At 39.5% G+C, this 13,997-nt stretch overlaps 1 protein-coding gene across 1 annotated transcript; it reads left to right on the plus strand.

Annotated features, from left to right (window-relative positions):
* Positions 1-9,000: 9,000 nt before the first annotated feature.
* Positions 9,001-10,437, plus strand: LOC131597561 (uncharacterized). The gene is made up of 3 exons (XM_058870252.1): positions 9,001-9,129; positions 9,220-9,572; positions 9,687-10,437. Exons 1-3 carry the CDS (start codon positions 9,001-9,003, stop codon positions 10,435-10,437), a joined length of 1,233 nt encoding a protein of 410 aa, XP_058726235.1.
* The last annotated feature ends 3,560 nt before the right edge of the window (positions 10,438-13,997 follow it).

Genomic DNA, 13,997 nt, shown 5'->3' on the forward strand with positions numbered 1-13,997 from the left:
AGGTAATCTTGGACCTGATCGTTTTGAATTGCTAATTGATAACAAAGTTTGGTATCAGTTCACCTTACCGAATCCTAGGACGAGTGTGCACAACCCTGCCAACTGGCTTTACTATGGTCAGATTCCTGAGAGAGAGCCATCACCTGAAACTCCTCAAGCTTATGAACATTTTGATGAGGAAATGCCTGCATCTGAATCTGAACCTGAAACGCCTCCTGGTTATTATGAACCTCTTCCTGTTGATGAACCCATTCCTGATTATGAACCTCTTCCTATTGCTGAACCTATATCTGAGTATGAGCCTGAAACTCGTTCTGAAAATTCTGTTGATGATCACACTGTTGATATGAATGATGTCGAGGTCGAGCAACAACAACCCGCTACATCTACTGCATCGGTGAGTCAAAGAATGCCTAATCTGAATACGCACGAACAAGCCATCACTGCGCTACAACAAGATGTTCAACATGTGCGCAACGAGCTACACACTTTGCAAATGCATTTCTTTGATTTTATCGACACCGTAAATGCTCAGTTCGACGAAGTTTTCAATCACATTCAGTCTAATCAGAACAAAAATAGACGTGGCTAGATGTTACCGTATTAGACTATTAGATTTTATTCTAGTTTTAGTAATTTCTATTCCTAGTTTAGATTTGCATTTTTCTGCACTTTTGTTTTCTACTTCTGTTAACACTCAGTACTGGTTTATTATTAAATGCAAAATTCTTTTGATTACTGCTACTGTGTTATGTTACACTGCTATTGACTGCTATATATATACTTCCCTATAATTTTTTGCTGTTAATAGTATTTAAATTCGACACTGTTATAAACTGATGGACAATATTAATGGTATCTGTCAGCACTGTCTGGTCACTTGCATGCGTGACCCACCTGCCTACAGCAGGAGACGCACGTCTCCATCTGTGTGGGGCCAGCTGACACGAACCAAAGGAACAGGAGACGCACGTCTCCATGCTCTGCCCCAGCAGACTGACTGCCTGAGACGCACGTCTCCCAAGGCCAGCAGTCTGCATTTGACCACGCAGACCATTCTTCTTTCCCTCTTTAATTTTGAATTTGAATTTCAAAATTCAATCTTCCTCATTCTTCCCCTATTTATTCCATTTAAACTCCATAAACCTCATTCATCCTCCATCATTCACCTCTTAATTCTTCATCATTTCCTAACCTTCTATTCTATTCAAACTTCAAACACCACCATTAATCCATTTTAATTTTCCATTAACCACACCATTTTCAAACCTCACTATAAAACCACACCACCACCACTCTTCTTCTTCACAACTTTCATACCATTCTCTATTTCTCCTACAATACATTTCTATTTTTCATTTCCATACTCACCATGCCTCCACGTTCATTAATCCGTAGTGAGCGTCCCGAGAGACCACCTCCCGACCTTTCAAACATTATCTTCCGAGATGATGACAATGATGCTCAACGAACAAAATATGTTGCTTTCTACGAACGTTCGGTTGTTCCCACAAAATTTGTGAACACCGAGTGTCTAGAAACTTTGGGTCTCATTGATGGTGTTACCCGTCTGCTCACCAAATCTAGCCTCCACCATCTTTGTACCGAACCCGTACCTACTTATGAGCCGCTCATCTTAGAATTTTTGAGTTCTTTCAACTACGACACTCCCTCTAATCAACCACTCTCAACCGGTAGCATCCAATTTCGGATGTTCAACCATGAATATGCTCTCGAACAAGATGTCGTAGCTTCATATTTGCATTTTAATCATGCACCAATTGCTCACCGCTCAATCTTTCAAGAACTCAATGGTCGATCTTGGGAGGATCTCGCTTTTGAATTTTGGTTCAACCTCACTGGAGAAAATCCTACTGGTTGGAGAGCTCTCCATGCTTCCCACATTCAAAACCCCGCTATACGTTATTTTCAACGTGTCTTGGGGCATACTATTTTTGCGAGATCTAACAACCACAAGGTAAACCAAAATGAATTATTTTTCCTTTACTGTGCGCTTAACAATATCCGTTTAAATGCCGCACCGTTTATGTTCCAACACATCCAAGGTTTAGTTAACGCCCCCGCTACAAATCCATTCTTGCTTGGAGGCATTATTACTACCTTAGCCTGTGCTTTAGGTCTTGGTGACGAGCTCCTCTCACTCTCACATCTCATGAAGCCTGCTCAGTCACTCGATCTCACCTACTGCCGCGATTCCCACTTGGTTTCACGCCGCCACGATGGCCGCTACACTTTGGTCGTCAACAAAGTTCCTATTCCTTATGTTATCCTTCCATGCCCTGAAAGAATCAACATCCGTTATGTTCAACGTTGGAGGCTTATTGAAGACAACCCTCAAGATGACCAACAAGAACATCCTAATGAACCTATGGATGCAAATGAAGAAGAACTCAACCAAGGGCAAGCTGATGTCAACCAACCTCCTCCAAACAACCCTCCGCCTATCACTCTTGAAGCCATGTATGCTGCTATTCAACGCCAAGATCAACTCGTTCAAGCTATGCAGACAAACCAAACTGAAACAATTAGGCTCATCAGAGAGATGCAACAGGAGCACCGTGACTATGCTATTAGGAACGAAAGTCAATACGCTGAAATTGCTACCTATTTGCATGATCTTGACATTTGTGTGAACGACTCTCCTGATAGACGTCGCCGTGTTCGTACAAGAGGCGCGAGCAGTTCTCGAAACCGCAACAATGAGGAGTAGTTCTTATGCACTGAGGACATTGCATCATCTAAGTCTGGGGGAGTCGTATTATTTCTATTTCCTTTAGTTTTATTTTTTTCCCTTCAGTTATTTCCCTTCCTTGTAATGTTTTTCAAATTCAATAAAGTATATTTATGGAATTTAAGTCTTATATGTATAATTCCGTAGTTATTTCAATTTCTTCCATTTTCTTGAGCCATAACAAAAAATTTTTGCTCCTAAACGATAAACGCAAACCCCACACGTTCGAGAAATACAAAGCTACTCAAACACTCAACGCATTGAAACTGAATATAGTCAATATCCTTATTGTCCCAACACTCTAAAACCCCCGAGTATGCGTAACCGATTTGAGTACCCGTTGTACCAAAACCACCGACTTTAAGTTTTGAAATAACCCTTAGTAGTTTATTCTAGCAGTCGGCACCGTCTTAGATACAAATTACGCAGAGAGTCGATGAATATAAGTGTATGATCCTCATAATGATAATTATGTGCTCAACCATAAGAAGAAATGTGCCTACTAAGTAAGGTGATCCTCACAAGATCATTTAACCTAACGGTCGCAAATTTCAAATACAAAGAATTTAAAAAACTCACTGTCGATTGGTTCAGAAGTCATCTGGTAATGAACTTGGTAGGAAGGACTATTGTCCGATTCCCCACAATCTACAAGTGAATGCTAAGGAGTATACCACATATTGTGCCAGAACTCCGTGAGAAGGATCATAGTCACTAACCGACTACTCTGCTATGTGCGTGTCAAGATAATGGGCTTAATGTGATTGCGCGCGAATGAAAAGGGTGAAACATGATGACAAGTCAAATAGGTCGAGCTATAAAGGCATGATTCGGATTGGTATGCATACTGGGAGTTGTTTAGTGTTGTTACTATAGGTTTATTGCTAGATTCATTATCATTATTTCCGAATAAGAACGCTATGTAGCTGAGTATGACTGAACGACATGGTGGAAGTGTGTTTCATTTATCTTTATCTTCTTATTTTGCTTGAGGACAAGCAAAGGTTCAAGTCTGGGGGAATTTGATAACACGATTTTATATCGTATATTTAGCTTAAAATCCATAGATATTTATAGCATTTTCCGTTTATTATGTTAATTTATTATGATATTACGCGTGTATTTGCTTTGTTTCAGGTTTTGCACTTCAATTACGACTATTTGCGAAAAGGAAAGAAAATTGAGCTTAAATGACCAATATTTATGCCTAAAAGATGAAAAGGGAGTGCTGAAGTGAAAGAAGGGTGCAATTAAGGACCCAAAGGCCCAAAAGAGACGAACCAGCCCACAAAGGAACAAAAATGCGTAGCCCAAACCATGCAAGCAAGTGGAGACGCACGTCTCCACGTTCTCTTCTGCCACGTCACCAAGAGGAGACGCCCGTCTCCAACTGCCCCTTGATTCTCTCCACTTGAGACGCACGTCTCAAGTCTTCCTGAAGAAACGGAGACGCACGTCTCCACGTCCAGTCTGCAAAAAGTTCCTCAATTCACGGATTCCAACTGCAAAGCCCCTCCTATAAATAGGACCTGTCACTTCACTTCAATCTGTCCGATTTCCTGCCAACGAAGTGCTGCCGAAATTGTACCGCGAACTGCTTTTCCTTATTCTGCTTTCATTTAACCGTTTATTTTCTCACAACGATTTCTATACTGGAAATTGTTGTGAACTTTTCGTAGATCTAGCCGTACGTTAGATTTATTGCTTTATTTCATTGTTTTTTATTTTCTGCCATTTAAATTCCGAAGAACGATCCAGCCAACCTGTGGTGGAAGTTCGAGTACTTCAAGATTCAATTCAATCCAGATTTATTTTAATTCAGGTTTTTTATTTACCGCCTTTATTTATATTATTATTGCATGATATATTATATTCCATTTAATATGTCTATTATTATGAACCGAACCGATTTATGCATGTTTAATCATATTAATATGTCTGGCTAAATTACTAAAGGTGTCGGTATGTAAAGTAAGTTAACCGTAGGGATCCGAAATAAATTGGCTTAAATTATGTTTTATTAACTATCACTTATTTTTGGTTTATATGTCTAGTTTAATTAGTAAGTCTTAAAACCAATAGAGCGAAAGTTTGAGGGCTTAGGACGGTCAAAGGTTAAAACCAATAGAGCGAAAGTTTGAGGATTTTAACTGGATAGTAGACATAGGACATTAGTTTTAAGGATGGCGAAAGTGTATTAAGACTAACTGGAACTTATTTATTTTCAAAAATTGTTTTTACACTCGAGCGGGATGGCGAAAGCGTACGTTAGGGTTATTAGCTTGCTCCGAGTCAACAGAGCGAAAGTTTGAGATTAGGAGATTTAAATAGATAACGACCTCGTAAAATAGGCATTTTATTAATTACATTGTTTCCAAAAAGCTCTTCTAAAATCTAATGGGATGGCGAAAGCGTACATTAGGATTAGGATAGTAGTCTGAATCAACAGAGCGAAAGTTTGAGACGAGGATTTTTAATCAATTGGAATTAGTAAAGATTTTTAATTTAATTATGCAAAAGCCAATGGACCTTCGGATTACCTTTAGTTAAATGAAATACATACTGATACCTATCTTTTATTATTATTCTTAATTTTCTCACAATCACTTTCCCTTAGGAACAATCGAAATTTTAGTACTCCTAGCTTTACATAGTAACCTTAGATAACGGTAGATCGATTCATAGTCCCTGTGGATTCGATATCTTTTAAAACTACACGACACGACTGTGCACTTGCAGTTATCAGATTTATAGACACGTAAAGTCGCGATCAATTTCGTTTTCTCCAAGAATGATTGAAAAATATTGAGTTTGAGTAAATTTGGAAAGATTTAAAATCATATTTCAATCATATTTTTTTCAAAATTCAATCAAAGATATGGCAAGATTCCTTCTATAATTGTTGACCTAATTCCTTCCAATATATAAACACAACACCCTCAGATCACCAGGACACGAATTTTTGGCTCAAAGGAACCCTAAAACCGAATTGCAAAAGTGGAAGAAAACTCAAACTACAATTCTGAATTCAAGGCCAATTCAAGGCGTTCTAGTCATTCCAAAACGTTCCTGGGAGATCATTGAAGGGATTCAGATCAATCTCGAAGATTAACACTCTTGCAATCGCTCTCAATTCATCACGGTTTGGCTACACTTACTTTCTTTCGATTTGCATGATACACGCATCATTCATGAATCTAAATTGCATAATTGTGTTTACCTTGACGTGTTTATTGTTTCTGGAGAATTAATCACGTTTGTATGTCGTATACATCATTATGCCATGTTAGGGTTTCAAAGCTTTGATTTAGGGCTTTTGGTTTAAGCCAAAATTAAGCCAAATTGATGCCATAATAATGATCAGTGTTACTGGACGATTCATTTGGAGTGGTCGCGCCAAATTTTTGGCGTAGTTTCGTGTCCGTTTGATTTTCGCAGGTGTAAAAAACGAGTATCTATTACAGCGTATATGCAAAAATAGGTGTAAAAGAGATTCTGCAGATTTTTGTGAAGAAGATGACTATGTGTCGTCATCTGATTGGTCCCATTCAAATGAAAAGGGCGCGCGCTGTTTTGAAGGATCCAGTGCTCTCGTTTCTAGGACGACCACCACGTGTACTCAACTGGCAACCATCTGATCCAGCTGCCATCAGATCTAACGCTTGCAACGGTGTAGCCCACGATGTGCCTTCAAATCAGCGTCACACTGGATCGGAAAGTTAAGTTTCCAATTTCTTTTTATGTTTAATTATATGATCCGCTTTTATTTAATTATATATATATATATATATATATATATATATACATTATCTCTTCATATTTTTTTTTCTTATTATTATTAAAAAAAAACTTTATAGTTTTTTATATATATAATAGTAAACTATATTTACAATATTTATTTATATTATTTGTTTTATCATAATATTTATTTTTCATCCAATTAATATATATACATAAAATGGTTATTTAATTTGATTCAAGTATTTAAAATACTTTTAGAATTCATAAAAAATTCCAAAAAAACATATTTCACATTAAATTTTATTTTTTAACTCGATTTAATTAATTAGGTCGTCAGACCAATAATTAATTAAATTATTTTCTTATTTAAATTATTTTCTTATTTAATTCGTACCCTAATTAGGGTTTACGAAGATCATGCCCTACACTGAATGTTTTTTTGCCTTGCCTTTTCAGGTTTGTTTCTCAAAAGCCTCGACAACGCGCCCGATCAAGACTCGAAGCTAAGTACCTTATTTATTCTTTTTCTTAAAGTCTATTTGGTTTCCTTTAAATCTAGGGTTGGCCCTGCCTTCATTCTTCTGCCTTTGCCTTTTCAGGGTTAACCCCGAGGCTTCCCGCTAACCATATCAGATCAAATCAAGCTAAGTACTTTTGTTTATTTTATTTTAAATACATTATATCCTTATTTTTAGGGTTAACTGTGTTCGCCTTCGAACCGATAAATGCACTCACCCTATTTTGTTTGCCTTTTCCAGGGTTCGTCAAATTGCCAAAGCCGCGAGTTTGGTAACCCTAAACCCTAACCTTTTATTTTTTCTGTTTAATTATTACTTGTGTCAAACCCTATTAAGGGATCCGCTGGTTACAATTTCCCTCCCCCATATCTGTTTGATTATATTATTTAAATGCGTGGTTAGTAAAATAGGGAGTGACAACCATTAAATTGAATTAGCCTCACTAATTTACAAGATAATATAATTGAATATAATCACGTGAGTGGTGCACACACGCACGCTTTTGGGTAACCCTCTCTGTTGCCTTGTTGCCTGTTGCCTCGTTGCCTTGTTTTTTTGCAGAATAGCCAGTCCCTCGAATATGAGGATACCTCAGCCATGTTGCCTCGATAAAAGGTCATGAGACCCTAGAATGATGCTGCCTTCGATACACTAACATGACCTCGACCCTCGGAAGTTGCCCACGAATAAGGCTGAGGTATCTTCTGGTTGCCTACGAAAGGCTATTCTGATCTTCCCCCTTAGACTACCTGCCTCTCTATGGCATGGGTCAGTCTTTGGGCGAACGATAACTCGACGACCCTTCAACCTCCAAACGAAAGGCTTCCCTTCCCTCTTATTGCAAGGATAGATCCTTTCATTCTGAAAGTCTAAAAAGAGACATATCATCTAAGTTTAAGGTAATTGCCCCTAATTGCCTTGCAATGCTCAATTTTCATATTCTTTCTCACAATTCTTCAAAAAACTGGCTACGCTCATTTACGAGCTAAAGTCCACTTTTTTTCTTTCATCTACTTTTTCTAAAGACAAACGAGCAAGCAAAGCAATTAAGAGCCCATGGAAAACCATGGATGCAAAGGGTGCCTTACACATTCCCTTTGCATAAATTACCCCCCGAACTTAGATTTCTTTAAAAAGGTTTTTCTTCTGTTTCTTTTTGCCTTTCCGAATTTGTTTGGATAAAATAAAAGTCGGTGGCGACTCCTGCTTAACCGCGACATCTCGATTATAAAAAAGTCAGTTCAGCGTATTACAGAACTGGCGACTCTGTTGGGGATTAATTTCGATAAAAGAGGGGTTACCTTAAAAATTTAGGATTCACTTTAAATGTTTTCTATTGTTTGTTTTGCTTGTTTTATTTTTCAGGGCTGTTTTGGGAAAATTGAAGGACGAATCCTATTCCCGGATTCAAGTACATCTAAGATAGGAAGTGGCATAGTCATGGCGACCTCCTTCATGTATGTGGAGGATTGGTCAATATGAGAGTTCACGCTTAAGTTAGGCCTCCATGGGTGTTTGCTTGCTTCTCTTGTATGAGGGAGGTTCGTGCCGATGTCTGTGGGTGAGTCTGAGCTTAAGGACCTTTAGTTACCTTTAACCCATCCTGACTTTTAGGAACGTAGTGGGGGGACTACTCTTGATGTATGTTGAGAGCATAGGCGCTACCCGATACTACAGCTCAGATAGGTTCTTTCTCAAAGTATCATTGCATGGTATGTATGTATCATGTTCGAGGGTGCTTTAGGAGGGCTGACAATTCTGGGTCACTTGGTAGAACCCGTTGCTGAAATCTCCTTATCCATAGAAATGCCCTTGGGAAGGACACCTAATCAGACTCCATGCAAGCCTTAAGCCAAATTGTGTGATTTGTGTGACTTATTTGTGTTTGTGCATCATGCATACATGCATCATTCATCCATGGCATGACTAACCCATTTCAAGGAATTGGGGATTTTTTAACCATATATAGTTTTGTAGGTTGTTTAAAAGATGGAAACCAAAGGTCGTAAACCGTTCTTCCTCAATTTCAAGAAAGTACCTACACCATTGAAGGATTTCTGTGACAACATCTCTGGTTCTCTCAAATTCAGTGATTCTCTCAACACACTTATAAGCTTGGTACGAACTAATGTGGATGAAGTCCTTCTCAACACCATGGTTCAATTCTATGATCCGTTACTACATTGCTTCACTTATAGAGATTTTCAGTTAGTACCATCCTTGGAAGAATTCTCCTACTTGCTGGGACTCCCTGTGCTTAATCAAATTCCGTATACTGGTAAAGAAGAAGAGCCTAAGTGGGAAGTCATCGCTGCTGCCCTACACTTGCCAAGATTAGAGATTGAGAAAGTTTGGATTAGTAAGAAAGAGTATTCTGGATTACCCCTTGATTTCCTCTATGAAAAAGCGGAGATTTTTGCTAAAGCTTCAAGTATGGATGCCTTGGAAGCTGTGTTGTCTCTTTTAATTTATGGACAAGTCTTGTTTTTCCATTATGACAAGATAGTGGACGTGGCTGCTGTCAATATCTTCCTTAGCAAGAATCCGGTTCCTACTTTGCTGTGCGATTTGTTACATTCTATTCATTTCCGAGTATCAAAAACGAAAGGTTGTGTCCTAGGATGTGCTCCTCTTTTGTATAAGTGGTTTATTTCGCACTTACTTCTCTCCGTAAGAAAGAATGAAGAAGGATTAACTTGGGCTCAAAGAAATATGAAGCTTTCTTTTGACGACATCATCTGGTACCAAAAGAAGTTTGAAGGAAGTTTGTTATTTGATAGTTGTGGAGAATTCCCTAATATACCTCTTCTTGTTATTCGTGGGGGAATAACATATAATCCTATTCTAGCTCGACATCAATTTGGTTTCGCTTTGAAGGATAAACCTCGCTCCTTATATCTCAGTTCAGAATACTTTAGCTATGATTCAGACAAGTTAAAGAAAAGAGATCTCTTCATCAAAGCCTGGTCGAACGTAAAGAAAGTTGGTGCAAAAGATATTGGAAGAAGAAATTACATGCCATGGGACCCATATTTCCAATGGGTTTATGATCGAGTTATGGATTTTGGGATGCCTTACCCTTCTGATACACCCATAGTACCAAGGATAGCTCCTCCTGCTGTCCCAGTCACGTTTGAGCCATATGTCCTTACTCCAAACGAAGATCTTGTTGCAACCGTTAACCAACTGAAGAGGGAAAGGGATGACTTTGAGAGACGTTTACGAAAGGTTGAAGCTGAAAAGGAGGTGTTGACACAAGATGCTAAAGAGCGAGAGACTTTACTTGACTATTTTTCTCGTAAATGGAAAATTGAAGATTTTGTTTCCCCAGATCAAATTAACTCATGGGAAAATGAAATTTCTAGGCTCGTTCAAGAAAGAGAAGAAATGATCAAGGCACACAAAGAAGAAGTCAGAGTTCTGTAAAGGAGGCATCGTCAAGAAGACAAGAATCCTGGAGTTTAGGCTTTTATTTATTATTATCTATTTTCTTTTTTCAATTTGATGTAACTAAAGAGTTATGACATTATGAGTTTTTATGCTAATTAATAAATAATGTGTTTTCTTTTTCTTTCTTTTAATGTGTGTTAAAAGTACTTTTAATTCCTTGAAAACATTGCATATGCATAATCATTCATTCATAAACATCACATTACAGGTTTTCATAAAAGCAAAACACCTCATCCTTTTGCTGTTTATTTCAGCATCATGAATCTCGAACAATCAGTTAAGGACTTACAAGCTCAAAACACTGAATTCCAAGCTCTGATCCTGACCTTGGCTAAGGGGCAAGATGAGTTGAAAACCCTTCTGACTAAGAAGGATAAGAAGACCAAGAAGCCCAAAGGGGTGATCAACATGGGGAGAAGGTTCAAAAGTCGTCCCAAGAGGGCCGACGAAGCTGAAATCCCTAAAGATGAAGAAGAGGAAGGAGAAAGAGACGACATCAGTGTCAAGAACAATCAGGGAAGCCATGTAGGTTCTGAGGAAGAGGAAGAAGAGGAAGATGAGTATCCTCAAGATGAGCCTTATGATGATGAAAAATATAGGCTACTAGAAGAGCGTCTGAGGAATGTGGAAATTCAGAAGGTGCCTGGGTTGGACTTTGAAGAACTAGGGCTTGTTCCTGGGGTCATCATTCCCCCAAAATTTAAAACTCCTGCTTTTGCTAAGTATGATGGGGCATCCTGTCCCAAGATGCACTTAAGGTCTTATGTGAGGAAGATTCAGCCTCATACTGCTGACAAGAGGCTCTGGATCCATTTCTTTCAGGAAAGCTTATCTGGAACTCAGCTTGAATGGTACTATCAACTCGAAAGTATCAACATCCGCACCTAGGAAGATTTGGTTGTTGCTTTCTATTAAAAATACCAATACAACTCTGATCTCGCGCCAACTCGCATGCAGCTACAAAGCATGTCTATGGGATCTAAGGAAAGTTTCAAGGAGTATGCCCAAAAGTGGAGAGATCTAGCTGGGAGGGTCCAACCTTCCTTGACTGATAGGGAATTGGTAGACATGTTCATGGGTACGCTAACTGGGCCGTTTTATAGTCACTTGCTGGGTAGTTCTTCATCAGGGTTTACTGATCTTATCTTGACTGGAGAACGTGTGGAGAATGGTATCCGAAGTGGGAAGATTCAAGTAGGCTCATCTTCTGGTACTGCGAAGAAACCATATCAGGGAAGGAACGAGTCTAATGCTGTTCACAGTCAGAAGGGCCGTGATAAGAATGATCATAATCAATCTGTTGGAGCTGTCCTCATCTCTACTCCAACATCTCAACAAGCTCCCAGACAATATTATCAACGCAAAACTGATCGACCAAGGAGACGATTCACCCCGATCAACATGCCTTTATCTCAAGCCTTGCAACATCTACTAAAAGCTGAGCTGGTCACCCTGAAGGATCCTTCGAAGTTTGTCAACACCACTAGTCCAGCTTATGATTCCAAGGCTACCTGCGCCTACCATTCTAATGCTACCGTACATCATACAGATAACTGTTGGGCCCTGAAAAACAAAGTCCAAGACATGATAGAAGCTGGCGAGATCGAGTTCGACGCCCCAAAAACTCCTAATGTCATCACTGCTCCTATGCCAAAGCATGACAATACTGTTAATGCTATCATGGACACAATCCATGTCTATGACGTAAGAGATCTGTCAACTCCACTCCCTGATATCAAGAGAAAGCTGTTGCGATCTGGTTTATTTCCAGGTTGCGACCCTAACTGTTATTATTGTGAACTCATACCCGAGGGTTGTGAGAATCTGAAAAGAGGTATCCAAGGCTGGATGGATCGTGGCACCATTAGGTTTGAGAAGACCCCTTCCATTGAAGAGTTGTGCGAAGGTTTCTCCCGTGGTTTGAAGTTCGAAGATGTATCTGTCATTTCCAAGGTCCCTTTGAAGATCCCCACCAAGGCTCCGTTCAAGATTTCTGCTGAACCCCGTGTGGCTCCGATCATTATCACTCAACCTGGTCCGATGCCATACTCTTCTGATAAAGCTGTCCCTTGGAATTATGGTGCTGAGGTCTATGTTCAAGGAGTTAAGCAAGAGCTTGAATCTGATAAAGTTTCTGAAGATGCCAACCCTGATGTGGTTAATATTGCTGGGACTAGTAAAGTAACAAGAAGTGGAAGGGTATTTTCTCCAGAGATCTCTCCGAGCAATGCTTCACCTGCTGTTGCGATTACCCCGAATGCTAATGATCGTGGTAAAGGACTGTTACATGAACCTGAGTCTGTCACTGAAAATCCACTACCTGAAGAAACAAATGAGTTCCTGAAGATCATTCGCAAAAGTGATTATGACGTTATTGAACAAATGGGGCATACTCCTTCTAAGATCTCTATGTTGTCACTCCTAAGTTGTTCCAAAACTCATGCCAAAGCTATGATGAAGTTTCTAGAGGCTGCCCATGTGCCACAAGAGATTTCTGTCACTCAACTCGAGAATTGTATTGCAAACCTGACGACAGATAACTATCTAGGGTTCTCTGATGCTGATCTGAGTCCTAGTGGGAAGGATCATAATAAGGCGCTGCATATATCCATTGAATGTGGTGGTACTACCCTGGCTCATGTACTGGTTGATGATGGCTCCTCTCTAAATGTGCTACCCAAAGTAGTGTTGGACAAACTCAAAGTTGATGGAATCGAGCTGAAATCTAGTAATGTGATAGTAAAGGCTTACGATGGCACCATGAGTACAGTTTATGGCGAAGTTGAGCTCCCAATCAGAGTAGGCTCCCAAACCTTCAATACCGTGTTCTACGTGATGGATATTCGTCCCGCCTATTCCTGTTTGCTCGGACGTCCTTGGATACATAAGGCAAATGCCGTGACTTGAACTCTCCATCAGAAATTGAGATACCCAATGAAAGGCAAGATTGTCACTGTATATGGTAAGGATGAATATGTGGTGAGCTTCGTAGATGAGACCAAGTATCTTGAATTCACTGGAGAAGCATTTGAATCTCCCCACATAGCACACGAATGGGTCCCTCAAGTGGTTCCCGAGACTAAACATGTTTACACTCCTCCTAAAGTTACTGGGGTTATTCCTACAATGGCTTCTCTGAAAGACGCTAGGGCCGTGGTAGAAGAAGGTGGTTGCACTATCTGGGGGCAATTACCTGATTTTCCATACAAGTCCAACAAATGGGGTTTAGGCTGCACTGCTAAGGATCAAAAGGGAGGACAACCTCCTCGTTCAGAAGAATTGAAGCGTTACTTCATCAGTAAGGGAGTTAATGCTATCGAAGAAGACGAAGATAATCACAACCTGGACAAGTGGATCTTCCCTATTTCAGACAAAGGGCTGGACAACTGGAAGACTGAAGACATTGTTTCTATCTCCTATAATCAGGAGTAATCGCCGTTCTTAGTTTATTTTCCTGCTTTCCTTTTCAATTTCCAAAATTTAAAATTCTGTACTTCACTAAACAATAAACTCTAAAGCCATGTGTCTTGCCCGAG

Source organism: Vicia villosa, linkage group LG4, assembly GCF_029867415.1.
Source record: "Vicia villosa cultivar HV-30 ecotype Madison, WI linkage group LG4, Vvil1.0, whole genome shotgun sequence".
Lineage (NCBI taxonomy): Eukaryota > Viridiplantae > Streptophyta > Magnoliopsida > Fabales > Fabaceae > Vicia > Vicia villosa.

What these genes read in the sequence shown, in the direction of transcription:
- LOC131597561 (XM_058870252.1), top strand. Translation starts at nt 9,001, where the DNA reads ATGGAAACCAAAGGTCGTAAACCGTTCTTCCTCAATTTCAAGAAAGTA. An exon ending in TCAACACACTTATAAGCTTG is followed by an intron (nt 9,130 to 9,219) that starts GTACGAACTAAT and finishes AGAGATTTTCAG; the next exon opens with TTAGTACCATCCTTGGAAGA. An exon ending in AATCCGGTTCCTACTTTGCT is followed by an intron (nt 9,573 to 9,686) that starts GTGCGATTTGTT and finishes TCTCTCCGTAAG; the next exon opens with AAAGAATGAAGAAGGATTAA.